Consider the following 27,900-nt stretch of genomic DNA (forward strand, 5'->3'; position numbering starts at 1 on the left):
CACAGTGTTGCTTACCCACAGCATGTTGCAGTGCTGTGTGAATACAGGTCACTGCCTGGTTCTGGAAACTATGGGGCACACTGTCAGTCTCTGCTCAGATCCAGTGGCCTTATGAGTCCCAGGTGAAGCTCTTTTGTCTGAAGTGACTAGCTTGAGGGCTGACAGCCTCATGCCTGGCTGCCTTTGCAGGTGCCAAGCAGGAACTACTTTGTGGCTTATCCATGTTGCTGCTGATCTGTTGATCCAGCAGTATTAGCAGGGCTGTAATTTTCCAACTTTTCTCCTTGGGTCATCCTTAAGCTTCTCTAACCTTTGAACCAGGAATATTAGGAAGGGCCTTGGGTTTTGCAGGACCACCATACCATAAAGATCAGAGGTAATAAAAATGGACAAGGGTTTCAGTCTGTGCTTGTAGTTTCCACTTGTTCCTACCCTCTCCCACTTCACATCTATCTTCCCTTCTTAAATGCCCGCTCCATGCATGTCAAGCTCCTTCGTTAGAAACAAAGATTAAGAGCTTACAGAGACTGCTTAACCAGCTGCCACAAGAGCGTAAAGTCAAATCTCTTACATATAAACATATATCCTAGTAGCTGTGCTTCTGATAGTTATACACAAGTGAAACGATGAGGCTATTTAGACTACCAAAAATGGGACTCTCAAAACACCTTGTACTAAAATCTGTATTGTATCATATATTCTCCCTTTCCAGTAGATTAATACCTTGTGGTAGGAACTTTTCATCTCTGTGTGACCACTGTAGGATAGTGCTTAGCAATTTTTCGTTTAATGAATAATCTGGAACACCTACTGACCCTAGTAAACTCTCCTTTAAGCAACATCTTAATAATGATGTCAATCTGATTTCTATAGAAGATGAATATATTAGCCATCAATACTGACCTAAATGATTGTTTTATCCATTTGTTCACAAGTAAATCCTTATAAAAGTATGAGAATTAACTGCAGACAAACCTATGGAAAGGCAGAATTTTCTATCTGTTGGATTCTTGAGAGTAATTTTATGACACATGGAGTACATAGTATGTTCTGCAGAATTACTACTAAAGCAAAAATAAAGTCAATGATATATGATTTCCTTTAGCCATTTTAAGAATACTGAAAAGCTTTAGATTCCCCATAACCGAGCAGCAAGAAATAGCTTACCATTAATAATTATATAAATAAGATTCAGTTCAGTGACATCTTTAATTTTTACCAGTAAATGTTGAAATCATATTTCAGAAAATTATGCATCCTGAAAACCTTTGTTTCAACTGTCACTTTATTGTTAAGATGGCTGAATTAATTACAAATTTAAACTATAACTTTGATAATTCTTAGGCAGGTACCAAATTTTATTCAAAGAAACTGCTTATTTAAAAGTGATCACAGGACAACTCAAAATGTACAGCAAGATGAATTAGAGAAAGATCTTACTGGCCAATAGATTGTTTCAATTCTCTCACTGTATCAGACTCAAAACTTTTCATTTATAGGAAAGGTAAACTGTAACTTCAGTAGATAACAATACAGAAAGATTTTATCACACTGACTGGTTTCCATTTAGTCAGTCAACTGTTTCTAGCTGTCTTAATAGGGATAGATGTGTTTACATAACTGGCTGAGCTTGAGCCTTCTTTGCGAGCAGCTTTAGATCTGCAATGCACTTGGCGATTGTTTCTTTCTCCTGTGATAAGGAAAGAGAAAGCTGGTTAGACCTTGTCTAATAACACTGTCATTCTAAAAGATACCTCCTACTTTAAGAATAATTATCTTCTTTTTGGTAATAATAATTTAATTTCATAAATTAAACTAATGGCACTGTAAGGCTTTAAAAGCATTTGATATAAAACACTCTTTCCTACCTTGCATTTCTCAATAATGAGGCTTTTTTTTTGGTCTTTTAAACTGTGCAACATATCTTATATATAAAAAGAGTAACTTTAATGCACATTTTAATAATGATGATGAAATAATAAATGGAAAAAAATATATGTGGTACTCAAAAAAAAAAAAAAAAAAGATACCTCCTATAAAACACTAAGGTTACTATAGAATCTCAAGATGGATTACTGGCTTAAAAATCATCCCCTGTCCTCCCCTTCACCTTCTGCCTTCAATCTTTCCCAGCATCAGGGTCTTTTCTAATGAGTCAGCTCTTTGCATCAGGTGGCCAAAATACTGGAACTTCAGCTTCAGTCCTTACAAGGGAATAATCAGGACTGATTTCCTTTAGGATTGACTGGTTTGGTCTTTGCAGTCCAAGGGACTCTCGAGAGTTAGATTCTCCAACATCACAATTCAAAAGCATCAATTTTTGGCGCTCACCTTCCTTTACAGTGCAACTCTCACATCCATACATAACTACTGGAAAAACAATAGCTTTGACTATATGGACCTTTGTTGGCAAAGTAATGTCTCTGTTTTTTAATATGTTGTCTAGGTTGGTCATAGCTTTTCTTCCAAGGAGTGTCTTTTAATTTCATGGCTACAGTCACCATCTGAGGTGATTTTGGAGCCCAAGAAAATAAAGTCTGTCACTGTTTCCACTGCTTCCCTATTTGCCATGAAGTGATGGGACCGGATGCCATGATCTTCATTTTATGAATGCTGAGAGTTTTAAGCCAACTTTTTCACTCTCTTCTTTCACTTTCATCAAGAGACTCTTTAGTTCCTCTTCGTTTTCTGCCATAAGGGTGGTGTCATCTGCATATCTGAAGTTATTGATATTTCTCCCAGCAATCTTGATTCCAGCTTTACAAAGAGGATAATCAATTATTTAATAAAGCAAAACCAGAGAATAGTTAAAGTCCCCTGGCTCATAGCTTTTATGAGTGAAACCTGTCTAGAGGTTGAAGCTAGATAATCCTGTAATCTTGTGCCACTGATTATATTTTACAGCTAATACTTGCTTGAAAAGGGCCAACCTAACAAACATTAGTAATAAACATTGTTAAGAAAGAATAAAAATAGTTTTTGTTTCTTTTGTACTTTCCAAATTTCTTAAATAAGTATATCACTTTTATGTAAGAGTATAATTTAAAAAACCAATTCATTAAATATCGATAGACCCTATTTTTCTCCAGCCCTGCATGGTTATGCTGAAAGTGACCAGGAATGCCTAAGTATACTCTTTATTTGGGAAAGAAGAAATCAAGTGATAAACAGGTAAATAAAAATAAATAGATAAAAATAGAAAACATTTCTGTTCAAGATCAATGAATTTAGCAGCTGAGGAGAGGAAATGGAATGGACATCACAGAATTAGAAAATGGAAGAGGCTCAGAAATAGACTTGTTCAGTTTTTGTTTTACAGAGAAGAATGTTGGTCAGATATGCAGATGACATCACCCTTATGGCAGAAGGTGAAGAGAACTAAAAAGCCTCTTGATGAAAGTCAAAGAGGAGAGCGAAAAAGTTGGCTTAAAGCTCAACATTCAGAAAACGAAGATCATGGCATCCGGTCCCATCACTCCATGGGAAATAGATGGGGAAACAGTGGACACAGTGTCAGACTTTATTTTCTGGGCTCCAAAACCACTGCAGATGGTGACTGCAGCCATAAAATTAAAAGATGCTTTACTCCTTGGAAGGAAAGTTATGACCAACCTAGATAGCATATTCAAAAGCCGAGATATTACCTTGCCAACAAAGGTCTGTCTAATCAAGGCTATGGTTTTTCCAGTAGTCATGTATGGATGTGAGAGTTGGACTGTGAAGAAAGCTGAGCGCTGAAGAATTGATGCTGTTGAACTGTGGTGTTGGAGAAGACTCTTGGGAGTCCCTTGGACTGCAAGGAGCTCCAACCAGTCCATTCTGAAGGAGGTCAGTCCTGGGTGTTCATTGGAAGGACTGATGCTGAAGCTGAAACGCCAGTACTTTGGCCACCTCATGCGAAGAGTTGACTCATTGGAAAAGACTCTGATGCTGGGAGGGATTGGGGGCAGGAGGAGAAGGGGACCGCAGAGGATGAGATGGCTGGATGGCATCACCAACTCGATGGACATGACTTTGAGTGAACTCCGGGAGTTCAGGGAGGCCTGGCGTGCTGTGATTCATGGGGTCACAAAGAGTCAGACACGACTGAGCGACTGAACTGAACTGATGTTGGTTAATGTTTCCCAGATGATGGAACCTGAACATAAGTGGGCTATAACGAGTGTTCTCAATGACCTTTCCACTATGAGTGAGAGTTCTTTTGGTAACCAGACTCTGAGGAAGGAGGAAACCTACCATGGCAGTTGTGCAGCACTTTCTAGGTTACCACTAACCAGGAAAATGAACCAGGGCTATCCCATTATTGCTAGGCTAAAGACTCCCTGCCAGCTATCCCTATACTATCAGAGTTATCAATACAACTCCAGAAGCTTTGAAACATCATGTACCTGCTGTGCAGAGATGCTTTGCACCACATGCTTCTCCACCCAGTTTATCATGTGCTCTTGTTCCTTCTGACGCATCATATTCTGCACAGAGATGTGATAGTCCAGGCGATTCTTTACCTCCCTGTATACTCTATGCAGCCGTTCCCGGTAAGTAACCTCCAAGGCCATAGCAATGTTATTCTGAAGCAAAATTAAGAAGTGATGAAAATTGTTTGCACAAAGGATTACTTCCATTCTGAGGATTCTGCCTCTTAGAACAGCTACCACTTAACTGTATTTTATGCAAAGTTCATTTGTTTAATATGAACTGGTAATACATGCATCTGGTTAAAAAAAAATCTAACAGCATACAGTAAAAATATATTTAAAAGTATATACAGTAAAAAATTAAGCCCTCTCCAGCCCCCTCATAGGCTATCATCTTCCTATATTTCTTGTATTTTCTCCCGGAAATACTTAATAAACAAACATACGTATATGTACACACATAAACATCACTTTTACTGGTTATGACATATAGACCCATCTCAGTTTTAAAACTTATATTGGATTCTACTATTTTTGTATCTCACAACACATAATTTATTTAACCAAGCTCTATTAACAGATCAGGTTGCTTCTAATTCTTTCAACTATATATTGCAGTTCACATCTTTGCAGTTATGTCTGAATATCTGCTGGGTCAAATAATAGCTAACATCTGTTGAGTATCTACTACCTTCTAAACACTGTGTCAATTCAATTAAATCTTAAAACCACACCACAGGATAGTTACTACATTCATTTTGCAGTGAGGAAAACTGAGGCAGAAACCAAGGAATCTGTCTAAGGTTACAGGGTCACTGAATTATGAAGCCAAGGCCTGAATGTGAGGGGTCAGGCTACAAAAGCCATGCTCTTAAAGATCCATTTTAAATTGTGATTAACACTGTCAAATTCTACAGAAAAGTTGTACTGCTCCATTCTTTCATCAACAACATAAAGAGCCTGATCAACAGTGTTTATAAAACCTTTACTTTCTGCTATTCTGATAAGCAGAAAAAAATTATCAATTTTAATTGTCATTATATAAGGAGAAAATTTATATACTTAGAAGTCATTTACATTTACTTATACCTTTATAAATTGTTCATGTCCTATGCCTAGTTTTCTACTGGAATGTTGGTCTATCCTAAGGTAACTACCCTTTTGTGTCACATGGAATGCAAGTGTCCTTTTATCTCTAACTTTGGTTTATGGTAATTTCTACATGCAAAATTTAAATTTTTAAAATGAGATTAACAATTTTTCCTCCTATAGTTTTCTGGATTTTTGAAAATTGAGGTATAAATGACATACAATATTGTATTAATTTCAGGTATACAAACACAATGATTTGGTATCTGCATATATTGTGAAATGATCGCCAGAATGAGTTTAGTTAACACCCATCACTACCCAAGTTTCTGGATTTTGTCTTATTGGAAACATATTGTCTTTCCAAACGTATTGTATTGTTTTTCAAATTGTCTTTTTCTTCTCTTAAGGTTTCATTTCTAGTTTTTATACCTCTTATTTCTTTTTCTTCTCTAATATCAGCTACTGCCTCCAGAATAATAATCAATAAAGTGACAGGGATATTGTCATTTTCTAGTCTGTAATGAGAATTCTTATACATCTCCCTGTTAAGTATAACGGTTTGAGATATTAAGCTCAAGTAGGCCCTATCTTCTTTCTCCTCAAATCTCAAATACTACCTTGACTACCTTCCTGTTCAGCAAATGACCTAACTTCCTATTTCACTGAGAAAAAAGAAACAACTTCACAAACTTGTACCACTGTATCAGCTAATCTACCTGAACCCATACTCACATACTTTGCCTTCCTTTAACTATGGAACTGTTGATGCTCTTGAAGCCAACCCTTCCACCTGTGTACGCCAAGCCCCCTAGCCCTACCGAAGGACACTGCTCTAGCAAATTCCTCCCTATGCATACCCCTTTCTTGCATCAAATTTTCTCTCTACTAATTTCTATCAGATCCTAACATGTAATTATACTTTCTATCTTTTAAAAAATCTCTTTTGATTACTAAATCCTCTCCTCTGAGCTACTAATTTCTTTGCCCAACAATTTCCAACTCCTTCACAATTCTGACAGTGATTTATACCCAGACTCCAATTCTTCTCTTCTATTTTTTTCCTTTAACTAACTCCAACCACTTCACTAAAACAGCCCTCACCAAGGTCTCCAACCTTCATACTGCTAAATCCGATGCCAAATTTTTAGGCCCATTATTACTTGACCGTTAAGTAGGGCAACTACAAATTAATCCTTGTATCCACCAGTTATTTTCCTTCTTGTTCCAGTCTTACAGCTGTTAAGTGCCACTTGTAAGTTCATGATTTCCAAACTCTCCCCAGTGATTCCAGACTCTTGTATCTAATAACTCTTATTTGGCTAACTCACAGGCATTTCAAACCAACACATGCAAGACTGAAGGCTATTTACAACAAGGCCATCAGAGTGACTCAGTTCATATCACTCCTCTGCCTAAAAGATTCAATGACTTTCTCTCATTCTGAGTACAAGTCAAAGTTCTCATAGAAGCCTATGAGATTTCATATGATCCAGCCCTTGGCCACTCTCTGCCTTGCTTCCTCTTACCTTCCTCCTCACCCATTCTACTTCAGCTACGTTGGCCTTTTTACTTTCCCTTGTCTATACCAAGCAAGCTTCCAGGGTTAGGGTCCTTGTGATTGTTCTTCCCTCTGTCTGCAATACTATCAGACATCAGGTTCAAATATCACATCAGAGGCCTTTCTAAACTGCCGAACAAAACAGTTAACTCCCTCCTTCTAAAATTTTTTTCTTTAACATAAGTTTATCATTCTACAGGTACTTCACATAAATTGACATCCATATCTGCTTAATTTTTTTTTCCTTTCCTTTCCTCAACCCTTGGCTAGAAAGTAGGCACCAAGAAAGCAGACTTGGTTTTGTTCTCTGCTGTTATCCTAGCACCCTGCCTTGACCAGTGTCCACACTTAAAATACATCTATTACGTATTTCATACTTAGACTCATTGGAAAAGACTCTGATGCTGGGAGGGATTGAGGGCAGGAGGAGAAGGGGACAACAGAGGATGAGATGGCTGGATGGCATCACTGACTCTATGGACGTGAGTCTGAGTGAACTCCAGGAGCTGGTGATGGACATGGAGGCCTGGCGCGCTGCGATTCATGGGGTCGCAAATAGCTGGACACGACTGAGTGACTGAACAGAAGTATTTCATAAATAAATAAAAATTTTAACCACTATCATTTGATTCTTACAAAAAGCTACATCTTCAAAAGCCAGGCTTTGTGTGATATATTAGTTATGATGCAGGAACAATTCTCCAGCTGTAACCTATGCATGAAGAGATTTCTGGGGATTTCAAACATAATGTGCTAAGTATCTTTAGGGATCCTGTTATGTCATAAGACTTTCTTATAACATGCATGCTTGAAATGCATAGCATGTATTTCACCTACTGTATTTTACAGTGAATGTCATTTTTAAATCGGCTTTCTGTGTGGATTTAAAAATGTGTTCTTTTATACTTTTTATTGTCTCTAGTTTTAGAGTAATAATTCTAATTATTTATCCACGTGAGGGGTCTTAGATGTCTAAATAGCTGTAACAGCCAATCCCCACCCAAATATTCTTTTTTTCACGTAAAATATGCTCAAAATATACAACCTTCATATGATTGTAAATTTTTGTTTTAAATATACACAAATGAGTAATTTCACTCGTCTGAGAAAGTTCTGAAACCTACCCTCTGAACATCAAAAAGGTAATGGCGCTTTTGAACCAGTGCCTGCTGTGACTTCTCCATATCAATAGCATCCTGGATTTGTTTGATGGACGCCTGTTTCACCTCTTCCAGTTGGGCAATTTTTTGCTGCAATTATGATATTTACAACAAAGATTAGTGAAAGTATCAAGGGCAATAAAAAGATTCATTTTATACTTCTTCACTTGTGAAAATACCCTTACATATGGAGAACTGCACCAATCCTTAACAAGAGTTGCTCACAGTAGCTATGGAGTATCTTGCTGAATGAGCAAAACTACGGAAAAGCTAGAGAAAGTCTGGTAGTTTTTAAAATTTTATCTCAAATTAGTAATTAACATTTATAATTGAAATCATTATAATCAGATTCATTTTTTTATCCTTTGTTCCTATCACTTGATGGATTTGATGTTTCTAGTACTGTCTAAAATGGGAAGTAAGATTTATGATTCTTACCTCATTGAGTTTATCAGCAAATTCCCCAACAGAGGCACCATATTTTTTAACTACATAGACAAGGAACCCTATTGTTGATATGGCAGAGAAGGTCTCTGGAGTTATCACGTATATTTCTTTGGAGAGTAAATATAAGATAAGCCCAGTTCCAAGCACATAGGGTCCTAAAAGGAAAAAAAAGTTATTTTATGATAGATATACTATGTCTAAAAGGGTAAGACTGAGAGATATTTCTGCATTTAATTAGTTGAAGGTAAAGGGTTTTTTTCCTATTTTATTCTTTTTTAAAACTTTTTATTTTGTATTGGGGTATAGGAAGAGGCACAAGCTGGAATCAAGATTGCTGGGAGAAATATCAATAATTTCAGATATGCAGATGACATCATACTTATGGCAGAAAGTGAAGAGGAACTAAAAAGCCTCTTGATGAAAGTCAAAGAGGAGAGCGAAAAAGTTGGCTTAAAGCTCAACATTCAGAAAACGAAGATCACGGCATCTGGTCCCATCACTTCATGGGAAATAGATGGGGAAACAGTGTCAGACTTTATTTTTTGGGGCTCCAAAATCACTGCAGATGGTGATTGCAGCCATTGCAGCCATGAAATTAAAAGATGCTTACTCCTTGGAAGGAAAGTTATGACCAACCTAGGTAGCATATTCAAAAGCAGAGACATTACTTTGCCAACAAAGGTCCATCTAGTCAAGGCTATGGTTTTTCCAGTAGTCATGTATGGATGTGAGAGTTGGACTGTGAAGAAAGCTGAGCGCCGAAGAATTGACGCTTTTGAACTGTGGTGCTGGAGAAGACTCTTGAGAGTCCCTTGGACTGCAAGGAGATCCAACCAGTCCATTCTGAAGGAGATCAGTCCTGGGTGTTCTTTGGAAGGCCTGATGCTAAAGCTGAAACTCCAATACTTTGGCCACCTCATGTGAAGTTTGACTCACTGGAAAAGATTCTGATGCTGGGAGGAATTGGGGGCAGGAGGAGAAGGGAACGACAGAGGATGAGATGGCTGGATGGCATCACCGACTCGATGGACGTGAGTTTGAGTGAACTCCGGGAGTTGGTGATGGACAGGGAGGCCTGGCGTGCTGCGATTCATGGGGTCACAAAGAGTCGGACATGACTGAGCGACTGAACTGAACTGATAGTCAGTTAACAACAGCGTAATAGTTTCAAGTGAACAGAGAAGGGAATCAGCCACATACATACATGTACCCAGTTAAGCAAAGTTAATAATGATTTTAAACAATCATATTCAAAGATCAAAGCCTAGATGAGAACCAGTAAGGTACAACTGAAAGGACGATAATCTGGACTTATGGAAATCTGACTTTGCAATTTAGCAATGCTGGACAATGCAGATGATCTCTGAGCTTAGTTTCCTGAACTGTAAAATGGGAATAGTATCTTCTTGACAGAATTGATGTAACTAAAAAACAATGCATATAGGGTCTAGTACAACTGCTTAACAAACAGGAAGTAGTTTATAAAAATGTCAGGTTACTTTGAGAATAATTTGTGTAACAAAATACACTATTAATTAAGTGGGGGGGACACTGGTCAGAATAAAATTTATCCACTCCTGCCTATTTACTCAATATGAATCTGACACTGGAAATAAGCAAAGAAAACAAAACAGACACGACTATAAAACAGCATGTAAGTAAAAGAACTAAGTAACAGGACTTTCACTTCTTGTAGCACCTTATTATAATGCTTCTAATATGGCCATCTTTTTCTTTAACCAGGTCATGAATTCTGAAAGGATACAAACCATCATGCACCTTTCTTTAGGATTTTCCTCTGTGACTCACAAGATGCTATGTAGGACTTAAGACAGGTCTCTAGGGGAAGCAGTTTGCAGTGTTCTATGCAATACAAGTACCAAAGGATGTTAGGACATACTATGAGAATAAAAGGGTTACAATCTCAAATGTGTTTTACCCAGTTTCCCATACAAAGTTTAAACAGTTCACTTAAAAAAAAAAATTTGTCTTTAGTGTATACATTTTAAATGTGAATTTATTTAAAAAAAAAGGCCTATCACATGCAGCATTTTTATCACCTATGGAGATCTGATGTTTCTCACAATTTTAATTATGGAAAAGCTATTTTAGGTCATTCCTTGGAGAGATTAAAAAAAATATCTTTGATATATAGTGTTTCATGGTCATAGCTATATTTGGATACAGCAAGAGAAGCAGCGTGTGTAATAAAAAGTACACTAAAATTAACTGGAGGACCCATGTTTAAGTACTACTCAGTCACTAAAGAGAATAAACCTCAGCAAGTTGTCTTCTAGTTCTTCTGGGTAATAAAAATGTCTTCATAGAACTGTTATACACATTAAATAAAGTGAAAGCATACTGCATTACAAAAATCAAAGATTTCAGGACAGGTTAGGCCTTTTTAAAAGGAAAAAAACTGGTGAGTCCGGCCCAGTTCTTTTTTCATAATCACACACACAATTACACATACAATACATAGTCTCTATTGCCTTACCTGGCTTTATTTTTATCCATAGTTCTTTCCATCAGTACCTGAAAGTGTATTTTATGGTTACTCTTTTTTTGGGGGGGGGGGGCAGGGGGCGGTCATTCCACATGGCTTGAGGGATCTTTGTTCTCCAATCAGGGATTGAACCTGGGCCCCTGCTGTGAAAGCACGAGTTCTAACCACTGGATTGCCAAAAAAATTCCCTAATTACTCTCATTTCTTTATTGTCTATCCTACAAAAGAAAGTATATTCCGTGATGGCAGGCACTTCAGTTCACCACTGTATGCCTAGAACAGTGCCTAGGATAGGGCAGGCATTCAATAAATTTGGTGTATCAACAAATAGAGACAATGCTATAAAATCAAGTTAAAATCTCCAACAAAATTACTCCAAAGTAATTTGGACAAAACTGTCCAAAGACAAATTAAAGCAATCAAATCAACTGTTACACTGAATCACTTCCGCACTTTACTTTTGGAAACAGCTGACTTGGTTTTTCTGGTGTAAGAAGCCACTAAAATTCTAATTAACATAAACAAGAGCATCCAAACATACTATCAAACACTGGGCAAATGCTCACCTGTTACACCAGTTTTAGGATAAAGGAACTGGAAGAATTCCTCAGGGATCAGCCCAAAACGAACTTTTCCTCCATGTTCAGGAAGAGGTGGTACAGGGGCAAGACTTGGCTGACCTGTGTGAAAGATCCTCGTTGCCTGCAATACCCTATGGGTAAGAATTATATAAATTTAAAGCCTATTCTTTAAAGAGAACACAACATATGAACAACTGTAGAAAGAATGGATAGCGATGAGGATTAACGTAGTTTCCCACTGTCCTAATGGAGAGAGAACAAACCAAGAACAGGAAGGCCAGGGTCCAATAATTAGCTGTGTCAAGGAGAAACAACTTACTTAAAGCTTTATGTAATCTTCTACCCAATACCAGAATTCCTCTGTTAAATCTCATAGATCATCTGTCTAGTACCTTACACATCTATTACCAGCACTAAAATATGTAAGAACACAGACTCTGCAGCCAGACTATCTGGGTTCAAATTCTAATTTATGCTTTTGTAATCTGTGATTTCTCTAAGTAAAGTAAAATAAAGAATGTGACCTTAGAAGGTTGTTGTGAGGATTAACTGAGTTAAAAATGTGAAGTATATTGAACAGTGCTCAGAATATGTTAAAGTTTTATGTAAATGGTTAGTTATTACATAGCTACCATGTTGGGAGCTCCCTGATGGCAAGAACTTTGACCATTCTGAATATACTCTGTGACGGGGTGCTAAACAACCACTAAGTGAAACATACTTTTGCAGTGTTGGATATCTCTATGTTCATCCTCTGAACTGCTACGTACATCCTTAAAACTTCTATTGATTAGTTCTACTTTTATTCATTTATTATGTAAGATAACACCCATGTATCTGGGTTAAATAAACATTTCAGTTCCTTCACAAACCTGATTGTCCATTACAAGCAGCAATCTGGTTTTAATATGCAACATCTGCCACCAGATGTTGGCAATTTGATCTCTGGTTCCTCTGCCTTTTCTAAAACCAGCTTGAACATCTGGAAGTTCACGATTCACGTATTGCTGAAGCCTGACTTGGAGAATTTTGAGCATTACTTTACTAGTGTGTGATGTAAAGATGAGTGCAATTGTGCGGTAGTTTTCAGCATTCTTTGGCATTGCCTTTCTTTGGAATTGGAATGAAAACTGACCTTTTCCAGTCCTGTGGCCACTGCTTAGTTTTCCAAATTTGCTGGCATGTTGAGTGCAGCACTTTTACAGCGTCATCTTTCAGGATTTGAAATAGCTCAACTGGAATTCCATCACCTCCACTAGCTTTGTTCGTAGTGATGCTTCCTAAGGCCCACTTGACTTCACATTAGTTGGACACAAATCCTCTCCCTAACTGGCTGCCTTAGCTACTCAAGCCCTCAGCTACTCTTGTCTAAGAAAGTTAACAATCAAAACCTGGTCTCTTGGCTTCTCCTCAAATACCCCTTCAACCCAGTCCCCCCGCTGCTGCTTTTAAAGTTTTTAAAATACAAATGTGACTTTAAAAGTCTCCAACAGGCTCTCCTTCTGGCCACAGTAAACAAAGTACTTAATATAGTATACATGATTCAGCACCTGTCAAGTTTTATAGCCTCCTCTTCCTTCATTCTCCTACTCTCCAGCCATATGCAAGTACTTACAGCTTTCCCAGATGTTCAACCTGGTTTTAGAAAAGGCAGAGGAACAAAGATCAAATTGCCAACATCTGCTGGAGCATCAAAAAAGCAAGAGAGTTCCAGAAAAACATCTATTTCTGCTTTATTGACTATGGTAAAGCCTTTGACTGAGTGTATCACCAAAAACTGTGGAAAATTTTGAAGGAGATGGGAATACCAGATCACCTAACCTGCCTCCTCAGAAATCTGTATGCAGGTCGGGAAGCAACAGTTAGAACTGGACATGGAACAACAAACTGGTTCCAAATAGGAAAAGGAGTACATCAAGGCTGTATATTTAACTTCTATGCAGAGTGTACATCATGAGAAACGCTGGGCTGGAGGAAGCACAAGCTGGAATCAAGATTGCCGGGAGAAATAGCAATAACCTTAGATATGCAGATGATACCACCCTGATGGTAGAAAGTGAAGAAGGACTAACAAACGTCTTGATGAAAGTGAGAGAGGAGAGTGAAAAAGTTGGCCTAATGCTCAACATTCAGAAAACGAAGATCATGGCATCTGGTCCCATCACTTCATGGCAAATAGATGGGGAAACAGTGGAAACAGTAGCTGACTTTATTTTTCTGGGCTCCAAAATCACTGCAGATGGTGATTGTAGCCATGAAATTAAAAGATGCTTACCCCTTGGAAGAAAAGTTATGACCAACCTAGACAGCATATTAAAAAGCAGAAACATTAATTTGCCAACAAAGGTCCGTCTAGTCAAGGCTATGGTTTTACCAGTAGTCATGTATGGATGTGAGAGTCGGACTATAAAGAAAGCTGAGCACCAAAGAATTGATGCTTTTGAACTGTGGTGTTGGAGAAGACTCTTGAGAGTCCTTTGGACTGCAAGGACATCCAACCAGTCCATCTGAAAGGAAATCAGTCCTGAATATTCATTGGAAGGACTGTTGTTGTTGAAGCTGAAACTCCAATACTTTGGCCACCTGATGCAAAGAACTGACTCATTTAAAGACCCTGATGCTGGGAAAGATTGAGGGCAGGAAGAGAAGGGAATGACAGAGAATAAGATGGTTGGATGGCACCACCGACTCGAGACATGAGTTTGAATAAACTCTGGGAGTTGGTGATGGACAGGGAGGCCTGGCATGCTGCAGTCCACGGCAAAAAGTTGGACACGACTGAACAACTGAACTGAACTGACAGCTTTCCCTGGTGGCTCAGATGGTAACGAATCTGCCTGCAGTACAGGAGACCTGGGTGTGATCCCTGGGTCAGGAAGGTCCCCTGAAGGAGGGAACAGCAACCGACTCCAGTATTGTTGCCTGGAGAATCCCACGGACAGAGCCTGGTGTGCTACAGTCCACGGGGTTGCAGAGTCAGACACGACTGAAGAGACTTAACGTGCACAGTTTTCAAAATAAAAAAGACGGCCTCATGCTGCTTCTACTTGGTATGCCTTTCACTTAAGGACTGCCAAGACCAACCAGCCTTTAGAATATCTCAAGTATATCCTTTACAAAGGCTTCTCTAATTGTGGGCCAACATTTATTCATTCAACAAAACATTTACAGACTCTCTACTTATGTTAAGCACCAACAGTATAACAATAAGCAAAGTCTCAGCCTTAGACATTCTAGTGGGGGTTTGGAGTGCTGAGAATGTATATGTGCACACACAATTTCAGACAGCTGTAAATTCCATGTAAATTAGGGAGGGAAAGGGCTAAGGAGCAGTGTGTCGGGGGAGAGAGGCTTTTTTGGGGGAGATTAGGTGACATCTGAGCTAATGACCAGGAAAACAGAGAACAGCAAGTACAAAGATCTCGAGGAAGCAATAAGCTTGGCAGTTTTTGGAAGAATGGTAAGAACGTCAGTATGGCTGAGAATGAGCTAAAAACAGAAGGTAAGAAGATAAATCAAGAGGTAGGATGGGGTCAACTCATGTTGAACCTTCTGGGTTATTGTAAGTTTGGATTTTATTCCAAGTGGAACAGGCAGCTCTGGAGGGTTTTGCAAGGAAAGGGTGGGGAAAGGACATAATCCCTGTGACTCCTGTGAGAATGGCCTGTAATGGGAGAATAATATAGATTCAAGGAGACTAGATAGGAGACAACTGAAATAGCCTAGGTGAAACGTGATGGTGGTTCATACTCCAGTAGTAGTCGGAGTGAAAGAATGGTCAGAATCTGGATATAAGAAGAAAGAAGTGCCTTATAAATGCATTAGATATGAAATGTGAACGAGAAATCAAGGATGTTCCTCACATCTTATATATGTGTTTATTACCTATGCTACAAAGAGCTGTTTGTCTGTATGGAATCTTTCTTCTTTGAAATGTTGGAAGCAACCAATTAGTCTTACTTTACTTAACTACAGATAAACCAAAACCACCTTTTCAAGACACAGGACTGTTATCAAATTTTGCAAGATTTAGGATAAAGTTCGGAAGTAAAAACAAATTACAATGAAAACTGACATGTTTTATGACATAATATTAATAACAGGTTCTAACATTAAGCACATAATAAGCACATGTTATGTACCAAGCACTGTTTTTAGAGTTCCCAGGAATGTCCCTTAATTCTCATAATCCATAACGAACTATTATCTCTATTTTGCGTATGGAGAAATTAAGGTCCCACGGCTTGTTAAGCAGAGGAGCCAAGTTTACTCAGCTTCGGAGTCCTCATTGTAAACTACTCTATAGCTACCTCCTCTGCTGTGTGAAGGCAGGTACTTAACCAGATAATTTCTTTATTTTGGGTTATGGAGGTGCAAGATAAATATTTGCTGAAACACTGAATAATTTCTCTGATCTGACAGTAAAATTTGGAATCTGGGAGACAAATTAAAAACTACACGTTTCATTTTTTAATTTAACAAAACTTACCCTTGGGTATGCAATCTAATGGCAACCCACTACAGTACTCTTGCCTGGAAAATCCCATGGACGGAGGAGCCTGCAGTCCACGGAGTCGGACACGACTGAAGCGACTTAGCAGCAGCAGCAGCAACCCCGATACAGGTTGCGGCAGCTCTGTCTAGCTGAAGGTCACAAGGGAGAGGGGCGGGGCTTAGGAGACACCAAAACCAGTTTCTAAACAATTTAGTTAGCACACATTACTTTTTGTCTTAACCTCTACTATTAGATGATACAAGTGTTCCAGGCAGTTACAGAATCACACGTCAATTAGACGTTAAGCGTTGCAATATAACCAAAATAAAGGTAATTACTGGCTTAAAGCTAAAAGCAGATTAACCCAGAAGTGAAATGAGGTGATAAAGCAGAGGCAATATTACATCCCTTACACTTACCCTGGACCGAGGAAGGCTGCGTTCTTCAGAGACGGGGCTACAAAAATACAAAGCGTAGGTTAGCAAGGTCACGGTGAAATCTGGTTTGCCCCTTCCTCGGCCCCACAGAGCTCCATCACTAAGGCCATGTGTCCTCCATTCCTACCCCCAAGACCCCACACTCACCTTCTGAGGGGCGCTACTCACTCTCCACTCAGACCCAAGTCTCACTGCGCTTTTCTTCACGCCCTTACCTCCCACCGGCTCCAAGCAACCACAGACGCCTTGTTTTACAATCACTCTGCTATCCAGGACCAGGGTGTGTACCTCTCACCTGCTGCGGCGGCGGCAGAAAGTACCACCCGGGACAGCATTGTCAGGTAGCGTTCACACAGCAATCTTCCCGCCCCAGTGACCCGGACAGAAGACACTGTCAGGGACAGAAGCAAGATGGACGCTCACAAATCTCGCGAGAAGAGAACTTCGTGCCCTCTCCGTCAACTTCCGGTCTTTTTACCCCTCGCGATAAGAAGCAGAGAGCCGGTTGCGGGAGGGTGCAGGCGGGAAAGCCGGCTGGGCTCTTAGAAGCAGATCTCGCGAGATGTAGGGAGGCTGTAGCTTGCCTAGAGGGGCGGAGGCCGGAGAGGAACCACGTGGGGACTCCTGGAGCTGAATCTCCGGCGGGCATCCAATTTGGGTCTAGACTGAAGTTGGAACCGTGGAGATGCGGAAGGAAACACCGCCCCCCTTAGTGCCCCCGGCAGCCCGGGAGTGGAACCTTCCCCCTAATGCTCCCGCTTGTATGGAGCGGCAGTTGGAGGCTGCGCGGTACCGGTCTGGTGAGCCTGGGTCTTAGGCCGGGGAGTTTCCTTACCCCACCCCGGAGTGCCCCTTCCTGGGAATAAACCTTCCAGCCCGCACCTCGATCCCCCCGCTTGCCAGCCTCACCCCTGCTTCGCTTCGCTGAGCTCACCCCAGCCGTGCCCCGCGTTCCCGGGCTCGGGTCCAGATCCAGCTAGCGGGCTGCTGGGCGGTTACCAGGGAAACGAGCCTCTCCACTCCTCATGCTGACATCTTGTATCTCCTTTAGATGGGGCGCTCCTGCTCGGGGCTTCTAGCCTGAGTGGCCGTTGCTGGGCTGGCTCTCTCTGGCTTTTCAAGGACCCTTGTGCCGCCCCGAACGAAGGTTTCTGCTCTGCTGGAGTCCAGACGGAGGCCGGAGTGGCTGACCTCACTTGGGTAGGGGACCGAGGTATCCTAGTGGCTTCTGATTCAGGTGAGTCACTTGCTCCTCAGCTGTACAGGTGGAATGGAGGCTTGGGGTATAGGTTGGGCTGGGCTCAATTTTTGATGTCCCATAGTCGGTGGAGCGATTCCAGGTGAGCTGCTTCAAATCCTAAAAGATGATGTAAAGTGCTGCACTCAATGTGCCGGCAAATTTGGAAAACTCAGCAGTGGCCACAGAACTGGAAAAGGTCAATTTTCATTCCAGTCCCAAAGAAGGGCAATGTCAAAGAATGTTCAGATTCACACGATTGCACTCATTTCACATGCTGGCAAGGTAATGCTCAAAATCCTCCAAGCTAGGCTTCAACAATATGTGAACTGAGAAATTCCACACGTTCAAGCTGAATTTAGAAAAGATAGAGGAACCAGAGATCAAATTGTCAACATCCACTGGATCATAGAAAAAGCTAGAGAATTTCAGAAAAACATCTACTGCTTCATTGACTATGCTAATGCCTTTGACTATGTGGATCACAGTAAACTGGAATATTCTTAAAGAGATGGGAATACCAGACCATTTTACCTGATAAACCTGTATACAGATCAAGAAGCGACAGTTAGAACTGGATGTGGAAAATTAGAACTGGACAGGTTCCAAATTGGGAAAGGAGTATGTCAAGGCTGTTTATTGTTACCCTGCTTATTTAACTTATATGCAGAGTGAAGGTGAAGGTGAAGTCGCTCAGTCGTGTCCGACTCTTTGTGACCCCGTGGACTGTAGCCTACCAGGCTCCTCCGTCCATGGGATTCTCCAGGCAAGAATACTGGAGTGGGTTGCCATTTCCTTCTCCAGGGGATCTGCCCGACTCAGGGGTCGAACCCAGGTCTCCCGCATTGGAGGCAGATGCTTTAACCTCTGAGCCACCAGGGAAGCGCTGGTATATGCAGAGTACATCATGGGAAATACCAGGCTGGATGAAGCACAAGCTGGTATCAGGAGAGAGATCAATAACCTCAGATATGCAGGTGACACCACCCTTATGGCAGAAAGTGAAGAGTAACTAAAGAGCTTCTTGATGAAGGTTAAAGAGGAGAGTTAAAAAGCTAGCTTAAAACTTAACATTCAGAAAATGAAGATCATAGCATCCGGTCCCATCACTTCATGGCAAATAGATGGGGAAACAATGAAAACAGTGGCAGACTTTATTTTCTTGGGCTCCAAAATCACTGTGGGTGGTGCCTGCAGCCATGAAATTAAAAGACGCTTGCTCATTGGAAGAAAAGCTACAATAAACCTAGACAACGTATTAAAAAGCAGAGACATCACTTTGCCCACAAAGGTCCAATATAGTCAAAACGACATTTTTTTCTAGTCATGTATGGATGTGAGGGTTGGACCATAAAGCAGGCTGAGCGCCAAATAATTAATCCTTTGGAACTGCAGTGCTGGAGAAGACTTTTGAGAGATCAAACCAGTCAATCCAGAAGGAAATCAACCCTGAATATTCTTTGGAAGGGCTAATGCTGAAGCTGAAGCTCCAGTACATTGGCCAAGTGATGCAAAGAGCCAACTCATTGGAAAAGACCCAGATGCTGGGAAAAACTGAAGGCAGGAGGAAAAGGGGACGACAGAGGATTAGATGGTTGGATGGCATCACTGACTCATCAATGGACATGAGTTTGAGCAAGCTCAAGGAGTTAGTGAAGGACAGGGAAGCCTGGTGTGCTGTAGCCCATGGGGTCACAGAGCGTTCGATGTGACTTAGAGACTAAACAATAGCAACAACATACTCTGTGTTTGGGGAAGCTTGAAGGTTTTGGTCCCAAAGGAGAATAACTGTGTAGGTAGGATATACCTGTCCCAAGATTCTAAATTGGTGGAAATTTCTAGCAAAATTCATAACAAAATTAAGACATGAATGAAACTGTTTTTCTCTGTATCCACCCAAGATCAAGGATGATATTGATCTTAAAGATGATGCTAAAACCAATCTATGCTCTTTCCATCTCTTCCCAGTTTCTTACATGTTTTCATTCTGCTTTCTTTGTTTTGAAAGTCAGACTTAGTGGACAAACCAGTGGAGGGTTTTATGTTAAAAAAAAAATATAATAATAGAGGTGTTGGCAGGCATGGCATGGAAGGATAAAGGTGGGACAATTAATGTCCAAATAACTGAGACTATTTAATCATACTTAACTGTGTGCTATTCATATCATTGTGGAGATGTCATCCTTGTCTCTCGAGAACTTAGCATCCTAGAAGTGAAGTGCTGTCTTGGTGTAACCCCAGCTTGTTTCCTTCACCATCTTCCCCACCCTCAACAGGTGCTGTTGAATTGTGGGAGCTGGATGAGAATGAGACGCTCATTGTCAGCAAGTTCTGCAAGTATGAGCACGATGACATCGTGTCTACAGTCAGTGTCCTGAGCTCTGGCACACATGCTGTCAGTGGTAGCAAAGACTTGTGGTGGGTCCCCGCTCTCATTGCTCCTGTTTCTGGGCCTTCTTTGGGTGTCTTAGGTGTCACATTAGCCTCATTAAGTAATGTTTTGGGCTCATTATAAGAACCCAGTGACTAATTATGGCATACCTGTAAGGTTTCCTGGACTTCCCTGGTGGCTCAGACGGTAAAGCGTCTTGCTCACAATGCAGGAGACCTGGGTTCAATCCCTAGGTCGGGAAGATCCTCTGGAGAAGAAAATAGCAACCAACTCCAGTACTCTTGCCTGGAAAATCCCATGGACAGAGGAGCGTGGTCGGCTATAGTCCATGGGGTCTCAAAGAGTCGGACAGGACTGAGTGACTTCACTTTCACGTTCATAAGGTTTCTTATAAGGTTTTCTTAGAGATTTTGCAGTCTATTGTAAAAGTAGACTGTACCGGTAGTCCAGTAGACAACAAAGATGTAGGAATACATATTTGAATATGTGTTTTTATGTATATAGTGTAGGTCACATGAAGTCTCTGTTTCCTTTTGCTTCTTAGCATCAAGGTTTGGGACCTTGCTCAGCAGATGGTTCTGAATTCGTACCGAGGTGAGTGCATCTTCTTTCCTTTTTAGTCCCTGTCGTAGCTACTCTGTTTTTATTCTCTCCTTTGTGCTCTTTGAGCTTTTCTTGGATGTCAGTGACACCAATTCTTTGCTCTCCTGCCTGGTAGTTTTCTTCCAAAACTACGGTCAAGTCCCAGTGTTGACTCTAGCTCTTAATCTCCCTGTATCTTTTTAATTGACAGGCTTATCACCTTCTTGATCACCTGAGGCTCAAACTCTCAGTCCTCTTCCACTCCTTCTATCAATTGGTCCCCAAGTTCTTTGGAATTTTTTTCCATTTGGTCAGTGACCTTCCTTTTCATTTCTTGTGCTCCCATTTACATTCAGTCTTTATCTTACCTAGACCGTGGCACTCATTTCATCTCTTGACCTGTCATCTTTGGCCTTTCACTGGTTTCTTGTAGCTTGCAGGTTAATATCTCGGGTTCATGTCATGGCATTCAAGCCTTTTTACTGTTATTCCTCCTTCAAGCATATCGTGCTGTCTAAACCCAGTCACAGTACATCTTAGGCATTCTTCAAGTATAAACTCTGATACTCATGAATCTTGAACTTTTTGAGTATTCCTCTCCATAAATTCTCATTTTTGGAGGATGAGAGCCATCATTTTCTATTAACTTTCCTCTTTTTGCTCACTTTCATTAACAGCACTAGCAGTTAACTTTGTTTGGGGAGCCATTCTTCATGAAGATACCAGATCTTAATGAAGATAATGTATAGGGCATTAATGTATGTGTGACAGAGAGACGTAGATATAGGTGATAACTGGTTCCCTCACTGCCTATCTCTGCCAATTCTAACTGCAAAGTGTATGATTCAGATACGTGCAAAGCAAAACCACAAACTCACACGTCTCCTGGAGTTTCAGATAGTTAGATAATAATGTTAAAATGCCAGTGTTCAAAGTCTACTATATTAGCCTTTTGTTTCCTAGACATATGATATGATTTTCTGGCCAATGCTAAATAAACACTTGCCCCTTTCAGCCTTTTTCATTAGTTCTTCTTTTTTTCTTAATTTAAATTTAAAATACTGAAGGATTATTGATTTACTGTGTTGTGACAGTTCTTTGTGTTTATTCGTATTCCCTCCACTGATTTCAGATTCCCTAAAGGTAGAGGCCCCACGTAGTTTTTCATCTTTCGTCCTCCCCCATGCTGCTTGCCCCAAAGCTTTCTTTCAAGTGAGCAGTACATTCCTGTTCTCAATGTTGGCTTTCCGTGGATTCTATGGAAGGTGGCTTGAATCCACCCTTCTATCTCAAGGCAGAGCCACATCTATCTTAGAGTATGGTTAAATCACTTTGGAGAAGGTGGTTTCCACAGCCTGTAATTAACATTTAGAATGATCTTTAACATTCTTAGCGTGCAGCCCTAAAAGAATTTTGAAAAACTGTACCCTTTCACATGTTTTTAAATTAGTACCTAAATACTTGTGTTCGTGGTGTGGCCAAGAAAGGTCAGCCTCCTTCACAGAATTTTACCCAGATGCTCTTTCTTTTCTTCTTTGGCTCTTACAAAAACCCTGTTTTGTTTTATTATTTAGGTTTTTATGCTCTGAACATCACACCACGATAAAGTTTGAGGAGGAGGAGAGGTGTGTGTTTCTTTTACACATGGGAGAAGGATGACTGAGAGTAGAGGTCTGCAGTGCTGGCAGACCACAGGCAGCTTCTTATTTTGGTATGGAGAGAAAACATTGGAGAAATGCCCTTAAAACTCCAAGTGTCCAGGACTCCCTTGAAAGTCTTCGTATGCTGCCTGGAGGCACGTGTGCTTGTGCTGTTTAGCCTGTCTTTACTGTAAATCCCTCTACCGATCAGACTCAGCCTTTATCATTCATGTCTTTCAGTTCTATTCTGTTCAGTCGCTCAGTCGTGTCCGACTTTGTGACTCATGGACTTCAGTACGCTAGGCTCCCCTGTCTATCATGAACTCTCGGAACTTACTCAAACTCATGTCTACTGTAGCCGTTCATTTTCCTGCAAGTCTACTGAGGTTTTATAATGCTATCAACATTTCCTCTTAGGTATCCAGACTCTCACAGAATTTGTCCATTTGCATCATAAGACTAGCTAGGGCTAGTTCTCACAGCCTCCCTCCTACCCCTTCATAGTATCTGGGCTTCTTGATAAGATTGCTTTTATCTCCTTTGTCATACTTCTTGTTCTCTCTCCTCTACAGCTCACTCTGGGCAGGTCACCTGTGTTGCTGCCTCTCCCCACAAGGATTCTGTGTTTCTTTCATGCGGTGAGGTAAGATACAGCCTCTTTTCCCCTTCCCATCCCTGACCACACCTGAACCCTTTAGACCTAAGTCTAGCATGGACAGCTTCTGGCCAGCAGCTGTTTTTGGATTGTGAAGCCCTTTTTCTATTCCTTCTTCTAGGACAATAGAATTTTACTGTGGGATACCCGCTGTCCAAAGCCAGCATCACAGATGGGTGAGTCTGAGAGCTGGTGGTGGGATGATGGTACTAGGAACCCACCTGGAAGAGACTTCCCTTGGCCAGAGTCAAAGGCAAAGCTACCAGATGCCCAGTCACTGACATGAATGATTTAATTGCTTTCTTTCCTGCTGAGGTTCTTGTTGTGTAGTGAGTCCCAAGAGGAAGGGCTAGTTCCTGAGGGTGGGTGTAATTGATATTTCCTGGATGGGCAAATAAAGGGGCCAGAGTTGTCAACTTCATGCTTTACGTTGAAACTTGCCTGTGACTCAGGTCTGGAAAGAGCAGGAGGCTGATAGGTTGTGAGGGTCAAGAGTAAGGATGGGACTGCCTTAGCAGAACTTGGGAAACTGAATAAAGGTGCTCCTGGGATTTAGAGTGACTTCACCACCGAAGCTTCTTCTCAAAGCTGAGGTCAGAGTTTTGTTCCAGACCCTTCTTCTCTCCTTCACAGGCTGCAGTGCCTCTGGCTACCTTCCTACCTCCCTGACTTGGCATCCTCAGCAGAGTGAAGTCTTCGTCTTTGGTAAGGCAGCATGTCCAACTGTGTGTTGACTCTGGGAAGGGGAGAATAAGCAAGAAAGCCACTCCATGGTACACGAGGCTCCGGCTGTTCAGTCTGTCAGCACCCTTGAGCACTCAGTGAAGTACTCTAATGGGGGTGTGTGGAGGTAGGATGATCCAAAAGTCGTTTTAGTTTAGCTTTAAAGAACATGGTAATTTTTATTCTAGAATATTTGATTCCTGATTGTTTGCTGTGGCTCTTACATTCATGGCTAGAAGTCAGTGGGCCACAAAGCAAGAGGATTGTTACATAGGGAATCCTGTTGTATAGTAGGGAATAGTTGTGCTAACTTGGTGATCTGGCTGTGTATACTGTGACGTAGTTTGTAGTTAACACAACAGTTATCTCATCCAATAGTTTTAACTTTCACAACCCTCAAATGACTAATTATTCCTACTTTACCAAAGAGGAAATGGATGCTCAGAACAGTTAACTTCTTCAAGATTGAAGGACCAGCATTCAAATACAGATCTGGCTAATCCAAAGCCCATTCTCTTAACCCCCTTGACATACTGCCTCTTCCTTCAGGTGATGAGAATGGGACTGTCTCCCTTGTGGACACCAAGAGTGCAAGCTGTGCCCTCAGCTCTGTTGTGCACTCCCAGTGTGTCACTGGGCTGGTGTTCTCCCCACACAGGTACTGCTCTTTGTCATCAAGGCCTGGTAGATATGAAAGGGAAGAGTGAGGGAGAATACTTGTGTTGGCATAGCATTAGCTGATTGGTTAGTTCCTTAAAACAGACACTGTTTTAGCTGAAGACCTTAATAAGTGAAAGATCTCTTAAGACTGTGGTCCGTTTTTTGCGTTGTGTGGTCTCTGACTGCAAATGGCTAAAATATGGTCTTGTTCCTTCTCAACACCCCAAATGACTTATGCTATGGGCTTCTAGGGCTGTGTGGTTGGAAAGCCTGTGTTTCTGGGTTATTGCTGAAGCTACAGGGAGGCACCAGATGGGATGGTTAGTTGCAGGGATGGCTCTCTGCCCTAGCTTTGCTCCATTTTCCTCATCTTCCCTTGAAACTTGTACTGTAGGCTTGAGTGGTAGTCAGGCTTTAAACCAAAGTGGGGATCAAGCTACCTTCTCTGGTCACTTTAGAGTGGGGTTTGGGGACTGCCTAGTGAAATTTTGTCCTGATACCTATGAACTGATCTTTTGCAACCTTCTCCTTCTCTCCTAGTGCTCCCTTCCTGGCCTCTGTCAGTGAGGACTGCTCACTTGCTGTGCTGGACTCAGGCCTTTGCGAGGTGTAAGTGTGACACGGACCCTATGATCAGGAGTCATGGAGGGACCAGCAGATGGCTGGGTCTTTTTATCCTTCGGAAAAGTACATTGTCTCTTTCAGGGAGACTTGGTGATGGAAGCAGGCTAGCTGTTGACTGTCTCCCTGTTCCAGGGACTGACTCCCAAGCTCTGTGCCTGGTAGAGGAATGTGGTGTTGGGTGGGATTCCTGAGCCTGGCATTCCAGCGATCTCTCAGAAAGGGACATTGTGTGCTTTTTGCACAAAGTACCACGTGTAGGAATGCAGCCTGCTATAGGATAAAAGGCCCCAGACACAAGATCTGAGGGTACTGCCTTCTTTGCCATGAGATGCTGTCTGACCCTGACTCACATCATACCCTTGCTCTAGCGTCATTTCTTCTATGAAAATAGGGCACTGGATTGGATGATGGAGTCTTCTTTGCGTGGCTACACTGGTGGCCTGATGCCTAGGTCATATGTATGGTGAAGTGGGTGCTTTCCATTTCTCCTTTTTTCTTCTGTCTCTTACCAAGCCCACGCTTTTCTTTGTTCTCTTGTAGGTTTAGAAGCCGAGCCCACAGAGACTTTGTGAGAGATGCTACTTGGTCCCCGCTCAATCACTCCCTTCTTACCACAGTGGGCTGGGACCATCAGGTCATCCACCATATCCTGCCCACAGGACCTCTCCCAGAGCCTGGACCTAAGAGTGCTGCCGAGTAGATTGGATTTCAGACAAGAAGTGAATCCCCCATGAGTATCCATGTCCTTTGCCCCTGCCCTCTCAGTTTATGAGACAACAGAGGAGCCTTATGCAGTATGTTGGTACACCACATCTGTGCAGTTCAAAGGCGCTGTGTCTCAGCCTGGGGGAGGCTGGATCCTGTAGTCAGGGAAGAAAAATTCCCTGGAACATGGATGTGTGTGTGTCTGAGTGTGTGTGTAGGTACGTAGTCTTTGTAGGTGGGGGGAGGGAGAAAAATATCCATCCCGTGTCTTTCCCAGAGCCCAATCCTCCCCACGCCCTAAAAATTAGCAAGGGATTTTTATGCTTCCCGTTGTAGCTGTGCATTAGGAATTGGCCATGTCTGAGGTACGGGATGTGGGCATTCCTGGATTCTCGGAAACTGCTCATAGAGATAGGAGCAACTTTATTTTTTTATAGAGCTTAATTCAGCTTTATCATGAGCAGTACTTCCATTTACATCCAGTCCAGCCCACCTTAAGGAAGAGCCAGGACACTCACCACAGTTTTATGCATCTCCTTGTTATTAAACCGAGCCAGAAGTCCAGTTTCTGGCCGAATGAGAAGTTTGGCTGGTACCTATGTAGTGCCCCCTCACTGCCGCCACCCCCGTGGAGTTGTGTTGATGAGATGCATGTATTTCTGTCATAAATGCCATAGAAGAGGTTCAGGATGGAGAGCTTAAAAGCATTTCAGTTAAAAACTGACATAGACCTACATAGGAATGTCTGCCACCTTCCCACCTGAAAACAGCCTGGGGCCTGACCTCTTTTGCCTCTGGGTCCTTATCTCTGGACATAGGAAACCTGAATGCTATTTTGGGGGACTCTGAAGAGTTTAAATTCAGCATCAGAGAGAGAAGTACCGGTCAATGAAATAAAAAGTTGATTCACCGTTGGCTTGTCTTTTGAAGCATGTGTGTGATGTGCAGTTAGACATGTCACTTACATGAGTCATCAAGGTATCTATCTTAGAGCCCGTTACTTTTTCATGTGCTTCCCCAGCCCCCCAGAGTAGCTAGTTGAAACTTAAGGTAAATATTTGTTTACTGAATTGGTGGCTGCTGCCACTTAGAAGTTATGGATCAATTACTGATTGTATTGAAACTAAATTAAATCAATTATGTACTTTTGTGCTTTGCAAGTTTTGTTTAGCTAAAATCTCATGAAACTGGGGTAGTTTCATGGGCGAAGTATTTGTAAGTAAAGCTGCTGTGTTTCACCCTTGCTGAGCATGAGCTCTGGTCTCACAATTACCCTCAAGTGAAAACATGGGACTTTGTTTTTAGATGGTCTACCTGTTGGGTTTGGGGAGAGGTGAGAATGAAGCCTTCACTGTTCTTCCCTGTGACTTTAGAGAGGTAATAGGGTGTGTTGATAGAAACTCTTTAAGTTCTTCCTGGAGATAAAGGCTTAAAATTTGTTATTTCTTAGAGAGAGTGAGGTAGGTAGGAATTAAATTTACATAGGCCTGTTCCCTCATGGACTTTGAATAGTGGAGAGAAAACAGTGAAAGAGGTAATCCAGGGAAATGAATATATTGTGTCAAGGTGGTTAAAATGACACCAAAGGAGAAAACCTGCAGTTTGAAGAACCACTTTACTTAATGCAAAAAATATTAGGATTCAGATAAACCTGTGCTGATGAGAATTCCATCGAGGATCATCAATAAGACATTTGCAAATGTAATCAGAGTCATGTTAGAAATGATTGTCCAGTTTTGGTTGACTGTGTCTACTATGGTGAGAAAAAAGATTGTTCAAGATAGAAGGTGACCTCAGAATAATCAGAAATGTACTATCACGTGGGGTTATTCACTAGTCTTTTACTTGAGAATAATTTCAGTAGCAGGAGCACAGGTTTGCTGATAACAGGTGGAAATGGGCTCATTTTGTTTTGTTTAAAACCATACAAGTATCTATTTTGTGTTTAATTTCACTGGTTCACATGTCTGAAGACCTGCAGTAAATCTGTC

At 41.3% G+C, this 27,900-nt stretch overlaps 2 protein-coding genes across 2 annotated transcripts; one reads left to right on the plus strand and one right to left on the minus strand.

Annotated features, from left to right (window-relative positions):
• Positions 1 to 1,252: 1,252 nt before the first annotated feature.
• On the minus strand, positions 1,253 to 17,634 carry ATP5PB (ATP synthase peripheral stalk-membrane subunit b). Its single transcript, XM_040232051.1, has 7 exons — positions 16,987 to 17,634; positions 16,674 to 16,710; positions 11,745 to 11,890; positions 8,664 to 8,827; positions 8,190 to 8,315; positions 4,389 to 4,568; positions 1,253 to 1,690 (listed from the first exon to the last, which is right to left on the minus strand). The coding sequence occupies exons 1-7, from the start codon at positions 17,024 to 17,026 to the stop codon at positions 1,613 to 1,615; spliced, it is 771 nt and encodes a 256-aa protein (XP_040087985.1). The 5' UTR covers positions 17,027 to 17,634; the 3' UTR covers positions 1,253 to 1,612.
• On the plus strand, positions 17,174 to 27,058 carry WDR77 (WD repeat domain 77). Its single transcript, XM_040232050.1, has 10 exons — positions 17,174 to 17,491; positions 17,743 to 17,928; positions 20,205 to 20,346; positions 20,865 to 20,914; positions 23,115 to 23,185; positions 23,319 to 23,373; positions 23,831 to 23,902; positions 24,470 to 24,578; positions 25,121 to 25,189; positions 25,745 to 27,058. The coding sequence occupies exons 1-10, from the start codon at positions 17,377 to 17,379 to the stop codon at positions 25,902 to 25,904; spliced, it is 1,029 nt and encodes a 342-aa protein (XP_040087984.1). The 5' UTR covers positions 17,174 to 17,376; the 3' UTR covers positions 25,905 to 27,058.
• Positions 27,059 to 27,900: the final 842 nt, after the last annotated feature.

This window comes from Oryx dammah, unplaced genomic scaffold, assembly GCF_014754425.2.
Source record: "Oryx dammah isolate SB20612 unplaced genomic scaffold, SCBI_Odam_1.1 HiC_scaffold_28, whole genome shotgun sequence".
NCBI lineage: Eukaryota > Metazoa > Chordata > Mammalia > Artiodactyla > Bovidae > Oryx > Oryx dammah.

Bases quoted from the DNA above. Each gene is read 5' to 3' on its own strand.
- ATP5PB (XM_040232051.1), bottom strand. From the start codon at position 17,026: ATGCTGTCCCGGGTGGTACTTTCTGCCGCCGCCGCAGCAG. The intron at 11,891-16,673 runs GTAAGTGTAAGG...TCTTACCCATAG, and splicing joins GCAGCCTTCCTCGGTCCAGG to GGTATTGCAGGCAACGAGGA. The intron at 1,691-4,388 runs GTACATGATGTT...TCCTTATCACAG, and splicing joins AAAGCATCTCTGCACAGCAG to GAGAAAGAAACAATCGCCAA.
- WDR77 (XM_040232050.1), top strand. From the start codon at position 17,377: ATGCGGAAGGAAACACCGCCCCCCTTAGTGCCCCCGGCAGCCCGGGAG. The intron at 23,186-23,318 runs GTAAGATACAGC...TCCTTCTTCTAG, and splicing joins TGTTTCTTTCATGCGGTGAG to GACAATAGAATTTTACTGTG. The intron at 23,903-24,469 runs GTAAGGCAGCAT...CTCTTCCTTCAG, and splicing joins GAGTGAAGTCTTCGTCTTTG to GTGATGAGAATGGGACTGTC.